The 13,790-nt window shown below is 43.5% G+C and overlaps 1 protein-coding gene across 1 annotated transcript; it reads right to left on the reverse strand.

Annotated features, from left to right (window-relative positions):
* Positions 1-2,783: 2,783 nt before the first annotated feature.
* On the reverse strand, positions 2,784-13,217 carry LOC306914720 (uncharacterized protein; the record flags this gene model as incomplete). Its single annotated transcript, XM_079491896.1, has 9 exons — positions 13,152-13,217; positions 11,887-12,207; positions 9,486-9,764; positions 9,042-9,140; positions 8,714-8,767; positions 7,402-7,437; positions 5,192-5,263; positions 3,661-4,113; positions 2,784-3,238 (listed from the first exon to the last, which is right to left on the reverse strand). Exons 2-9 carry the CDS (start codon positions 11,966-11,968, stop codon positions 2,784-2,786), a joined length of 1,530 nt encoding a protein of 509 aa, XP_079348022.1. The 5' UTR covers positions 11,969-12,207; positions 13,152-13,217.
* Positions 13,218-13,790: the final 573 nt, after the last annotated feature.

Consider the following 13,790-nt stretch of genomic DNA (forward strand, 5'->3'; position numbering starts at 1 on the left):
AGGCCTAATATTCACGTATTGATTTGAGTCAGATTATTACAATTATACTCTCTCTCTGTCTCTCTCTCTGTCTGTCTGTCTGTCTGTCTCTCTCTCTCTGTCTGTCTGTCTCTCTCTCTCTCTCTCTCTCTCTCTCTCTCTCTCTCTCTCTCTCTCTCTCTCTCTCTCTCTCTCTCTCTCTCTCTCTCTCTCTCTCTCTCTCTCTCTCCACCCTTTCCCCCTCACTGTATATGTTTTCTTTTCCCTTTTAACCTCCTTTATGATGATTTCCTGTTTTTTAGCTATATAGAAGTGTATATTTGTATGTCTTTAAATGGTATGATGAATTGAACAAGGTGGACCCTCTTGTAAACAAGTGTAGTGCTTTATTGGGTCGTCCACTCACAGTTTTTGTATTGAGTTGTGCTTGAAATGTACTGAAATTCTGCAAACTGTTAATCAATCAATCAATCAATCAATCAATCAATCAATCTCTCTCTCTCTAAATTTACAGTGTAATAAAACAGGCATCTGTCTTCTGCACTGATGGCTTTTTGGTGTGCGCCTCAATCATGCCACTAGAGGTCAGGAGAGGCTCAGTCAAAACACCATGGGCTGCTCTGTTCACTACTCATAATGAATACTATTAGGCTAGATATGTGTGCAAAGCTGTTGCAATTAGAAAATAAAAGTACTTTGAAAATTAAGGAGAATAAATTCCTCCTTCTACAGTTGTACCCTCATGGTACATTCAGACAAATGAGAGAAGAGGGAAATCTGTCACACTGAAATATAAATCATGCAAGTTCTTTTTTTTTAATCAGATCAATAAGAGCAACAACTTATTTCATCAACTATCTGTTAGTGTGTGTGTGTGTGTGTGTGTGTGTGTGTGTGTGTGTGTGTGTGTGTGTGTGTGTGTGTGTGTGTGTGTGTGTGTGTGTGCGCGCGCATGTGCGTACATGCATGTCATGCACGCATGTGCACATGTAGGCCTACTAAAATTCTACTAAAGATTCTCAATTGTAATTTCAAAAATCACACCTGTACATCATCATGTCGATTTGCTCAATAGAATGTAATGTTTGTATAAGACGAAAATCAACACTAACAGCTGAATATAGGAGGGGCTAGAGCCCCTCAAAAACCTCTCTGTGAAGATGACCCAGGCTGAATGTAAATGTTGACCTACCACAGATCGTTATTGCGACTGTAGGTCGCAGATGACCATGAAAACCTGCAAAACCTGTCTGTCAGTCAATCCGTCCATCACGCCTCGTGACACGCTCCATATGGCCGTCTCCATATATGAAGATCACGACACTGACCTCATCAAACCCTGGATAGCCATACATGGAGAAGACTGGCTCATCACCTATAGAGCCGGCCAGCAACTCTACATCTACCTCAAACCCTTGTTCTTGTTCTGACCTGTTCTGACATTCCATGAAATATTTTATTCTCTTTCAATGTTTTTATTGGGTTTTCTCAAAATCATAAACATGCATTACATTACAAAGACGTACAAAAAGGAAACAAAATAATCAACAACATGCCAGCAAATAGTAATACCGAAAAAAGTAGCAGTCAAGTTACTCAAGTATATACTCCCATCATACAGTTGAACTTATTCTCATATAGTTACACCCATACATACAGTATTACTCTTTTCCATTCTTATTTTAAAAACCTTGCAATAGGTGACCAATCTCTAACAAAGTCAGCAAGAGTGCCTCTTAATATAAATGATAACCTCTCCATTGGCAGTATCGACATGAGTTTTTCATACCATAATGTTATGTCAGGGGGATCCTCATCTAACCATTATACCGAACCATTACCGAAATATTTTATTAATATATATTTTCAAAGGCAAGCAAAATAAGTTGAGCCTGTTAAAGATCTGTGTGGGCCTGAAAGTGTTTTATTGTATTTGTGCAACATGGACATTATTTTGAATAAACGTAGAATCTATATATCGATATATACCGTATCGTGGCCTCTGTATCATGATACATTATCTATCGTGAGATTGCAAGCAATATCCACCACTATGTACTTATGTAACGCCCGGGATTCGAACTCGGGCCTCCCGCGTCAAAGTCCAACATCATAAATAACATGCATTTTAAAACTGCTTTTAATATTTAATATCATATTGTCTATGTCCCTCAAACTTATTTCTAATCGTTTGAGCCTCAATCATCACTCTGAAATAACCAGTCCTTGTCATTTCTTTATGGACTTTGAAATCAGTTTTAGCTGCAGTACCACAATGTCCTGAGGTGGCTGCCAGCTTGGAAGATCAACAATGGTGGACATTGTAAACAAAGTGGTAATGCAAATTTGGAACTGAAGACTGAAGAAGAGGAGGAATTATACAAAGTACGGTGACATTGATCACAATGAGGACAAAATCAGTCCAGCTGTTCCTGAGAGCAATTTCCATTAAAGCACCCATATGATATGAAAGCCTGATTGTTCAAAATGGGTTATTTGTGGGGATAGAAAACACATTATGGGAGCCCCAAAAACACAAAAGAAATTGAAAAAGTTGAATTTTATGTTATAGGTCCTTTAACCACTAGACCAAAGGGATATCCCTCTGGACCAGGGGATATATATATGGAGCACAGAGATCTCATCACAGTGTAGTAAAGGCTGGCAGCACCGCCTGGAGCACAGAGATCTCATCACAGTGTAGTAAACGACTTCTCTGTGCACACTTTCTGTATGCATTCCAACGCAATGTTCACAAGAGTATAAGTGCAGTGAACAGTCCCACATTTTCAGCTTTAAGTGGTCTAATGCCTCATTGATACAGTATGTATTTGGTCGTCGTCGTCGTCCACCACTACACACCACGCTTCATCCTCTGCATATCGAGGATCTTGTTCGAACCGTTTGTAACTTTGGTTAAATGGCAGAGCACTGGACAGCTTGTTTAATGCATTGCCGAGACCATTGTTCAAACTGTCAAACTCATTCCTGAATCCCGTGGCTGTCCAAGTAGAGGTGTACGTTTCAACAAACGCAGCAACTTCATCAGACTCCAGTGTGGTCTGGAGCTCACGCAGGGCCTCCTCCACAGCAGCAGAATTCGGACCAGGTCCTTTTTCCTTGATCGCCCCCAAGCATTCCTTCAGCACGTTCAGGCGCTCTACCAGACACCCCCGCCGATCCTGGTTGCGCATGGCACCCTCACAGAGACGGGAGAGTGAAGCTGCTTTGGCCGAGATGGGGTCTATGAGATCCATGACTGATTGAAAACAAATGAGAGATAGCAGAAAGGGGGGCAGATAGGTTAAAATGCAATACTGTATAGAACCATAATATTCTTTTCTCATTATGTGTCCTATAAGCATCAGTGAAAAGCCAATAATGACAAGGGTATATATGCGTGTGACATCATCATCATACCCGGAAGTTATGCAGGAACACCTAATGAGTGGCAAAACATGACTTTCTGGCCTTTGACAGCCCATACATCCACACAGAAAAGTCCTATATGATCGCGTTAAACAACGATGTTGTTTAACGATTTTCAACGATGTTCAATGATGGCACTCGGTGCCGCGCTATGAGCTTGTAGATCTGCTATTTTTCAATAGCTAAAGTACAACATAATGCTTAAAACACCAAAAGGGGTTCCCGCCCAGTTAAAGTAGTAGTAGTTCTCACTTCTCTTGAGCTCCTTGTGATCCTCCCTCCTGTCGTCTTCATCCTGTGCCCGTTGAGAATCTTCATTGAAGAGCATGTCTATTTTGTCATCGTGGTCAACCTGCAGAGCCTTGGAAAGCTTGATCAACGCGCTGTTCAGGCGCTCGTTCAGACGACCAAACTCGCCGCCGTCGTTGTAGTCTTTGAACACGTGCTCGTGGGAGATATCGCCGGAGAGGTATTTTTTGACGACATCTTTTGCCACCTCCAGTATTTCACTGACATCACGGAGGACCACCTCCACGTCATCAGAGTTCTGACCAGCTCCATTTAGCCTCAATGCCTGCACCAGTTCGTCCAGTCCTTTCACACGCCGGGCAAGACGCTGACACTGCTTCTTGTTGCCCTCGACCTCCTCACAGAGAGTGCAGAGTAAAGTTGCTCTGGATGAGACGGCATCTATGCGGTCCATGACTGATTGAAACACAAGAGAGAAAGAAGAAAAGGAGACGGACAAGTTGAAATGCAATAGATTGAACCGTAACATTTTGTTTCTCACCCCCACACCTATAATTGAAATGGTCAAGCCTGGACCATGAGCACATGGGTTAGACAAACCTCTCCACCAATAGTTTTCCTATATGATAAAACAGAAATGTCACGCACATATTTTTCCAGTGTATATGGCAGGCCTTGTTGATGGATTTGGAAGAGATTTTGAAGGTCTGGTTCCAAAAATGAACCAGTATTTAATGTGTATCCTATATTTACATTGGAATGAATGAGCCCGGATGGAAAATGTCCAAGTGGGAGTGTCTAAGTGGTAGAGGGCGGGGCTCTGCTAAAGGTGAATTGCCTCCAAACTTGGCACAAAATATGGGTCAGTACGTGGTCTGGTTATATTGGCTAGGCTTCTTTCCACACCTTGAATGTATTTACACGTTGTACAGTTTTTTTGAAACTATATTGCGCAACAGTTCTTGTTGCTCTTCTCACAGAGAGTGAAATTGCAATGCGCACCATGACTGATTGAAAAACATGAGAGGGAGAGAGACACGCTGTCTGCATCTCACATCTAATAACACATTTTGCACTTAAGGCTGCATCTTGTGTAATGCTGTTGTATTTTATTAATTGATTTGTATAGGGATAGAGGACATCAGGACATTAATAAACAACAGATATACATTTCTTAGGCCAGTAACAAAACAAAATAATACAAATGTTTTGTAATTAATCACCAAAGTCTGACGTCAATGTCGATTGAGGGCGCGAAGTCCAAGGGTGTGTGTACTTTTTTATTTGTATTATATAATCCCCATAGGGGTTTCACCTCATATGGATGTGAAGAATCAACTGACTGAGAGAAAACGCTATTGTTACTGCTGCCGAATTGGTACAATTTTCGCTAGAACCAGACTGTATCAAATATGACTGACGTAAACGATACAGAGACACCTCCCCGACAAAAAAAATAAGTCTGCCTTGAACTGTTGAAAACGAATAAGGAATAGCAGTTAAAATACTATTAACAGAAGAGAAACATGCATACCATTTGTTGAATGAAGGTTGTTGTTGTCTGATGTTGATTCTTCCTTCTTTAGAGGTACATGTAGTAGAGGTACTAATGACACACACACACACACACACACACACACACACACACACACACACACACACACACACACACACACACACACACACACACACACACACACACACACACACACACACACACACACACACACACACACACACACACACACACACACACACACACACACACACACACACACACACACAGTCAGCTATTTCCATATACAAATGAGAGGCACAAAATCCGGAGCTCTGTGTGCACATAATCGTTTCATCAAATGAAACCCATTAGTACCGTCTCCAATCTTCCAGACCATCGCACCTGATCTGCTCCCCTTCATCACCTCCATCATCAACACCTCAGTAACCTCAGGCTGCGTCCCATCTGCCCTCAAGTCAGCCAGAGTAACACCACTCCTCAAGAAACCAACCCTTGACCCCTCAGATGTCAAGAACTACAGACCGGTATCACTCCTTTCATTTCTATCAAAAAGCATTGAACGTGTTGTCTCCAACCAGCTCTCTCTCCATCTCTCACATAACAACCTGCTAGATCCCAACCAGTCCGGATTCAAAAAAGCCCACTCCACAGAAACTGCCCTGCTGGCAGTCACAGAAGCACTACATGCTGCCCAGGCTGCTTCCCACTCTGCAGTCCTGATTCTCCTAGACCTATCAGCAGCATTTGACACAGTGAACCACCAGCTGCTCCTAGACACCCTAGCGGATCTAGGCATCGGCGGGACGGCACTAAAGTGGTTCTCCTCTTACCTCACCGACCGGACCTACCAGGTCTCCTGGAAAGGTCTGTTATCATCCCCCCGAACCCTCCAAACTGGGGTCCCACAGGGATCTGTACTTGGTCCCCTCCTTTTCTCACTGTACACTAAATCCCTTGGCACTATCATCTCTGCCCACAATATATCCTATCACTGTTATGCCGATGACACACAACTGTTTCTATCCTTCCCCCCCTCTGCCACCCAGGTGGAAGAGCGCATCACTGCTTGCCTGGCTGACATCTCACAGTGGATGTCCTCCAACCACCTCAAGCTGAACCCAGACAAGACTGAGCTTCTCTTCTTCCCAGCTAAGTCCTGCCCGATGCGGGAGCTAACTATTTCCGTAGACAACGCCCTGGTAACGTCTGTCCCAACAGCCAGGAACCTTGGTGTTGTCCTGGACAGTCAGCTCTCGTTCAAAACTCACATCACAGCTGTCACTCGATCCTGTAGGTTCACACTCTATAACATACGACGAATTAGACCGTTCCTCACCCAGGAATCATCCCAGCTCCTAATCCAGACAACAGTCCTGTCAAAACTTGACTATTGTAACTCTCTCCTTACTGGCCTACCGGCATGTGCACTGAAGCCTCTCCAACTGATCCAAAATGCCGCAGCTCGCTTGGTCTTCAACCAGCCAAAATTCTCACATGTCTCCCCCCTGCTCCGCTCCCTGCACTGGCTCCCGGTCGCTGCCCGCACAGAATACAAAACTCTGATGTTGGCATTTAAAGCAACCAAAGGTATGGCTCCCCCATATCTTGCCAGCATGATTGAACCCTACAAACCCTCCCGCGCACTCAGATCAGCCAACGCAGGGAAGCTGGAAGTACCCTCACTAAAAACGCCGGGACAACGCTCCACACGTCCCAAACTCTTCTCCCTTCTGGCCCCAAAACTGTGGAATGCACTTCCCGTTGCAATCAGAACTGCAGCATCACTCCCGATCTTCCGCCGTAGTCTGAAAACCCACCTTTTCAGACTCCATCATGGCCCATAGCACTTACCCTACCCCCTTAGACAGCACTTCTTAGACTTATATAGCATTTGAAACAGACTTATAGCATGTCATGTAGACAGCACAATAAGTGCATTGTATGTAGTCATAGCACTTCATAGTATATATGTACAGCATAGTATAGCACATATGTGTAGTTTATATGTATAGTGTCATTATATAGATATGTTCTAGTTATAGTTTATATGTATAGTGTCATTATATAGATATGTTCTAGTCACGGTCTTAGCTTACGCATGTTTCGCGATAAATGCATTTTGTTACATATGTGATGTATTCCCATGCTTTTGTTCTTGCCTATTGTAAGTCGCTCTGGATTAAGAGCGTCTGCTAAATGCCTAAATTGTAAATTGTAAATTGTACCTTCGTTTTCATTCCTCTGTGAAGATGCATTTGCGTCTGAGTAGAGAGGAGGAGATCAGTTATTTTCACGTTGTTACAGACAAGTTAGTAGATCAACACCAGCTCTAAATGCTTCCCAGTTAGTTAGTTAGTTAGTTAGTTAGTTAGTTAGTTAGTTATTTAGTTAGTTAGTTAGTTAGTTGAATTGTGACAGGACACCTCACACCATTACACGGTTTTATTGCTGTAATAATGGTTCTGCCTCGTATTCTCATTTGTTATGTACAGTGTGTGTGTGTGTGTGTGTGTGTGTGTGTGTGTGTGTGTGTGTGTGTGTGTGTGTGTGTGTGTGTGTGTGGCAGCCACTCGTGCTATACTCTGTATCTTATATGTGCCACCTGTTACGCCTGCAGCAGCTTGTTGTGTAAACGTAGAAAACAACAGATTAACTTTACCACCCAAAGCAAAGCAAAGCAAAGCAAAGTTACTATATTTACCCAGGGTAACTGGACTAAGCATCAGATACTTGTTTACAGCCAGGCCCTGCTCATAGAACATTTCATGGTAGTGGTTCAATGCCTTGCTCAAGGGCACTTCAGCGGTGGTAATTTTAACGTGCCGGTCCGGGGATACGAACTGGCGACCTTCCGGTATCAAGACCGCTCCGCAAACCGTTCGGCCACCGCTGCCACCCTCCGTGCATAAACACATACGAGACTGACCCAAAAGAGCCTATAAGGGTCTCAACCAACTGCAATTTGTCATTTATTTGCCCCAAAGTGAAGTTGGACATGACCTCCCCAACCCCACCGTAATAATTAATACATTTATTTATTAAAATGAATATTTCAATTTAAAAAATAATAATAAATATGGTCATTTTATCATCTACTCATCATCTACAGTTTTTGAGTTGTTCAATTCAGTTTTTAGAAATGTGATATTCATTTTAGCTGCCCCGCCCCCTTCCTCAATGTAATTGTAACTTCATTCAAACTCCATTTTAATCATGTTTAGATTCATGAAAAATACACGTTCCTTGGTTCTGGTGACTGATATTGCCCTTATAATGCATGAGGTGCCCATGTATTTTTCAATTACTGATTTCATTTATTTTATATATTATTTTTTGTTTGTTTGTTTGTTTGTTTGTTATAGGTCCTTATTCTTTGAATTTCCCCCCGAAAGATATTAAAAACTGTCTGTGGTGAGTAGAAGATAAAAGTGAAACATCCCTTTATCTTTTATTGGAGGTGGACATTGGCCATGAATACAGTTGGACGTTCAACTCCAGACTAGTCTTATCACAAATTGCTCGATATACAGTTCTCACCTTCTGAAACACCCGGCTTAGACCCACATGAAGGCAACACACCCTTTATACCATCTGTTAAAGAATTGAAACACAATGATAACATAATAACAATGATGTACAATTCAACGTGTGACACACACACACACACACACAAACGCACGAACGCACAGGCACACACAGTGTATAAAATGACACACATTAGAACCAAGTAAAGATTACATTTGACGTTTGCTTTAGAAATTGAGCTGTAAATTGAGCTGTAACTTTGCAACTTTGCATGTTACGTGTAACTTTAAGTTACACCTAAAATCGTACAGATGTTATAAAATCATGAAGTGATAGTTACCACGATATTTCACAACCAGCCAAACCAAACCGAGGATGAGAACAATCCCAATGAGAACAATCCCTCCAACAATCCATCCAATAGTAGCAGGTGGATTTCCTTAAAATGAAGAGACAAAGAAGCCTTTGTTATTACAGGGTCCAGTTTAATCTACAGTGTGTGTGTGACGTGTGTGCGTGCGTGCGTGCGTGCGTGCGTGCGTGCGTGCGTGCGTGCGTGCGTGCGTGCGTGCGTGCGTGCGTGCGTGCGTGCGTGCGTGCGTGAACCACCGAGGCGCAACCAGCACCGGGAGAGAAGGCCACACCCGGCCAACAGGCTGTGGTTCGAAACCTGCCGGCCCGGTGCAGTCAAGGGAGCCTTCTCTGCGTCTGTGTCACTGTCAACATCAACAGTAAAGGGTATTTATTGAGATAGCATAGCAGACAACAAATAACACCAACACACCTTTTAGATAAAACGGGTTGTCACTGGGGTCACTCTGCGCCGCACTGACTGGGTTCTTCATTTCACAGGAGACCTTTTCAACCTTCTTCCATTCTTCGTCGTTGGTGATGGACAAGTTCTGTCCAGCGTCAGGCACCGTCCATTCCCCTTCATCTTTCTTCCAGCGATAGGTGACCGGACCTGCATCTGTGACGTTCCCTTCACACACCAGTAGGCAGTCGGCTGATTGAGGAGGTGCACAAGGTGGTCGGTGAACCACCGAGGGCTTCGGGACGTCCTCTGTTAGGGAAGATAATGAAGACAACTCAGAGACTGGTTGAAAACAACACCCCTTAACCAGGAGGAGCTGTTGTCTTTAATGAAGATAATGAAGACAACTCAGAGACTCGTTGAAAACAACACCCCTTAACCAGAAGGAAGATAATGAAGACAACTCAGAGACTCGTTGAAAACAACACCCCTTAACCAGGAGGAAGATAATGAAGACAACTCAGAGACTCGTTGAAAACAACACCCCTTAACCAGGACGTCCTCTGTTAGGGAAGATAATGAAGACAACTCAGAGACTCGTTGAAAACAACACCCCTTAACCAGAAGATAATGAAGACAACTCAGAGACTCGTTGAAAACAACACCCCTTAACCAGGACGTCCTCTGTTAGGGAAGATAATGAAGACAACTCAGAGACTCGTTGAAAACAACACCCCTTAACCAGAAGATAATGAAGACAACTCAGAGACTCGTTGAAAACAACACCCCTTAACCAGGACGTCCTCTGTTAGGGAAGATAATGAAGACAACTCAGAGACTCGTTGAAAACAACACCCCTTAACCAGAAGATAATGAAGACAACTCAGAGACTCGTTGAAAACAACACCCCTTAACCAGGACGTCCTCTGTTAGGGAAGATAATGAAGACAACTCAGAGACTCGTTGAAAACAACACCCCTTAACCAGAAGATAATGAAGACAACTCAGAGACTCGTTGAAAACAACACCCCTTAACCAGGACGTCCTCTGTTAGGGAAGATAATGAAGACAACTCAGAGACTCGTTGAAAACAACACCCCTTAACCAGGACGTCCTCTGTTAGGGAAGATAATGAAGACAACTCAGAGACTCGTTGAAAACAACACACCTTAACCAGGACGTCCTCTGTTAGGGAAGATAATGAAGACAACTCAGAGACTCGTTGAAAACAACACCCCTTAACCAGGAGGAGATAATGAAGACAACTCAGAGACTCGTTGAAAACAACACACCTTAACCAGGACGTCCTCTGTTAGGGAAGATAATGAAGACAACTCAGAGACTCGTTGAAAACAACACCCCTTAACCAGAAGATAATGAAGACAACTCAGAGACTCGTTGAAAACAACACCCCTTAACCAGGACGTCCTCTGTTAGGGAAGATAATGAAGACAACTCAGAGACTCGTTGAAAACAACACCCCTTAACCAGAAGATAATGAAGACAACTCAGAGACTCGTTGAAAACAACACCCCTTAACCAGGACGTCCTCTGTTAGGGAAGATAATGAAGACAACTCAGAGACTCGTTGAAAACAACACCCCTTAACCAGGACGTCCTCTGTTAGGGAAGATAATGAAGACAACTCAGAGACTCGTTGAAAACAACACACCTTAACCAGGACGTCCTCTGTTAGGGAAGATAATGAAGACAACTCAGAGACTCGTTGAAAACAACACCCCTTAACCAGGAGGAGATAATGAAGACAACTCAGAGACTCGTTGAAAACAACACCCCTTAACCAGGAGGAGATAATGAAGACAACTCAGAGACTCGTTGAAAACAACACCCCTTAACCAGGAGGAGATAATGAAGACAACTCAGAGACTCGTTGAAAACAACACCCCTTAACCAGGAGGAGCTGTTGTCTTCTGTCTGAATTCTGAAAGAGTTGATTACTTTCTCTTCTCTTACGGTGACATGAGAAAACACAGAAGTGCATTCAAATGAATGACTGACTGACTGACTGACTGACTGACTGACTGACTGACTGACTGGATGGATGGATGGATGGATGGATGGATGGATGAATGGATGAATGGATTCTGTGGCCGCCGCCCTAATACATGGAATGACCTGCAAACGACATTAAAATTGACCACACCCTTAAATCGTTTTAAAACCTTGGTGAGCACCTTGGTGAGCAACTGTTTTTAGATTGTTTTAAACATTTTCTTAGATTTGTATTTTTGTAAACCTATGTAATGTATACCTTTAAAAAAAATCTTTTCCTGATCTTCTATGATACTACTCGACGACACTGAAAATGAGTTTAATTACTCGAATTTCGAGAATAAATCAAACTTGAATGAATGAATGAATGAATGAATGATTGAAAGCCGTCTTCACCGGACACAATTCATATACGTACTGATCACCACAACATTGTAGGGCTTTCCCGCCGTGTTCTGATCTAGAAGAATGAAATATACTCCATTGTCTTCCTTGGTCATATTTCTGATGCCGATGACTCTGGTTTCTTCATCCAGTTTCGTGCGGCCTTCATATGTCCGTAAGAAGAGTGTTTCTTTAGCAGGCGAGCTAGTCCGGTCCCACTCTGCGACTGCCACCGCATGTTGTTGGCCCGAGGGCAGCTGTTTCCGGAGGGTGAGTTTGGAATTTGATTTAGTGTCTCGAGGAAATTCAAGGCGAAGGCGTCCTTCCAGTTGTATGTATTCCACATCTTGTTTGTCTGTGTAGAGAAAAATGATTTCAGTCAATTAAAGTGGTATTACACTTTAAAACACTTCTGGGCGGGAACCCCTGTTGGTGTTTTAAGCATTACGTTATACTTTAGCTATTGAAAAATAGCAGATCTACAAGCTCATAGGTCTGTTATTTTTGAAAAATCGTGAAAATGTGGCGCAAATCTTTGAATATATATTCTTTCAGAGCGAACGTTTTAAACTCAAATCTTTGCTTCTGGGGGGTCCCTGGAACAACATATTTTCAGATGGGGGTCGGCTGCCAAATTCATATAATTTTTGTAGAAACATGGGTATTTCAGAAAACTGTCAGTGTAAGAGCCATTTGAGCCTCCTTATCATCTCTGTGATGTCACTACAGGCCAATGCCAGTTTATCAATCAAGGCCTAGGTTGCCATAGTTACAGGGAGGGTATTTAACCCTGTCCCTAATGAATTGCAGGTGTTGCTGATAGGAGGCAAACTGTTTTCTGACTGTGCAGACAGGGACTGTTGCATTCACCACGTTTGACTGTTTGTTATTTATGTTATTTGCATTCAAAGTATAGGATTTTGTAAGGTAAATAAATATAATTGAATATCCACTCAACGAACATTCTGGACCTCAGTTCTTCACAGCACACGTCTAAACTGCATCCTCAACCGTCGGCAGCCAGTAGCACCTAATATAGGGATTTAGGCGCTACATTTAGTCAGAAAACAGCCTCGGTTCCACGCTGGTTGTCTATTGGGAGGCAACTGGCAAGGGAAACCAACGGGGTCGTTTGGATTGGACTGGATAGTGGACACAGTACACACAGACAGGGCGTGTGTGTGTGTTTGGCGTGGAGTGGACGGATCTGCGGCGGAGAGCCAGCAGCGAGTGATCGTCTACAAGCAGCTGCTGTTTGGGAGGTGGTCGATTTTAACCCGGAGCTACAGGGGCGCTCACCGGGGGACGTCGGCAGCACCACCGCAGCAGCAGCCAGCCCAGCACCACCAGTGGTGATCGGGACCGGACCACACGGAGCTTGCATCTCTCCAACACTGATGGGCGTTCAAGTGTGTGGTATGATTCAGTGGCACAGGGCCGCCGCCCGCCGTTACAAACTTAAGTGACAAGTCCAATGCATTGAACAAACTTTAACAGACTTTGCGCGTTTTGGACAAGAGTCACAAGACTGTAACATGGATGACTGGTTGGATGATGAACCTCCAGTACCTATTCAGAAGATAATTGACTACCATAGACAAAGGTATTTTGAAGCCAAACGGGACGGGTGGTTGTATGGTCCGAATTTCGATGATGATGATGATGTCGTCATCGTCATATTTGATAGTGAGAATTGTGTTGCTTCTCATGACTGTGACAAAGACAATGGGGCTGAGGCTCTGAGCCCAAGGACACATGTGGAGGAGGAGCTTGCTCACCAGGCTGGGGCTCAGAGGCCACAGGAGATGCAGGCAGAGCAAGATTCCATGATCAGCAGCAGCTTGGCTGAAGAATCAGCTGTCAGAAAAGTGGTGAAAGGGCCACTTAGTGCAGAAAGGCCATCCTCCTCTCCAGCTCCAGCAGAAAGGCCATCCTTCT

This window comes from Electrona antarctica (assembly GCF_951216825.1).
Source record: "Electrona antarctica genome assembly, chromosome: 22".
Taxonomy (NCBI): Eukaryota; Metazoa; Chordata; class Actinopteri; order Myctophiformes; family Myctophidae; genus Electrona; species Electrona antarctica.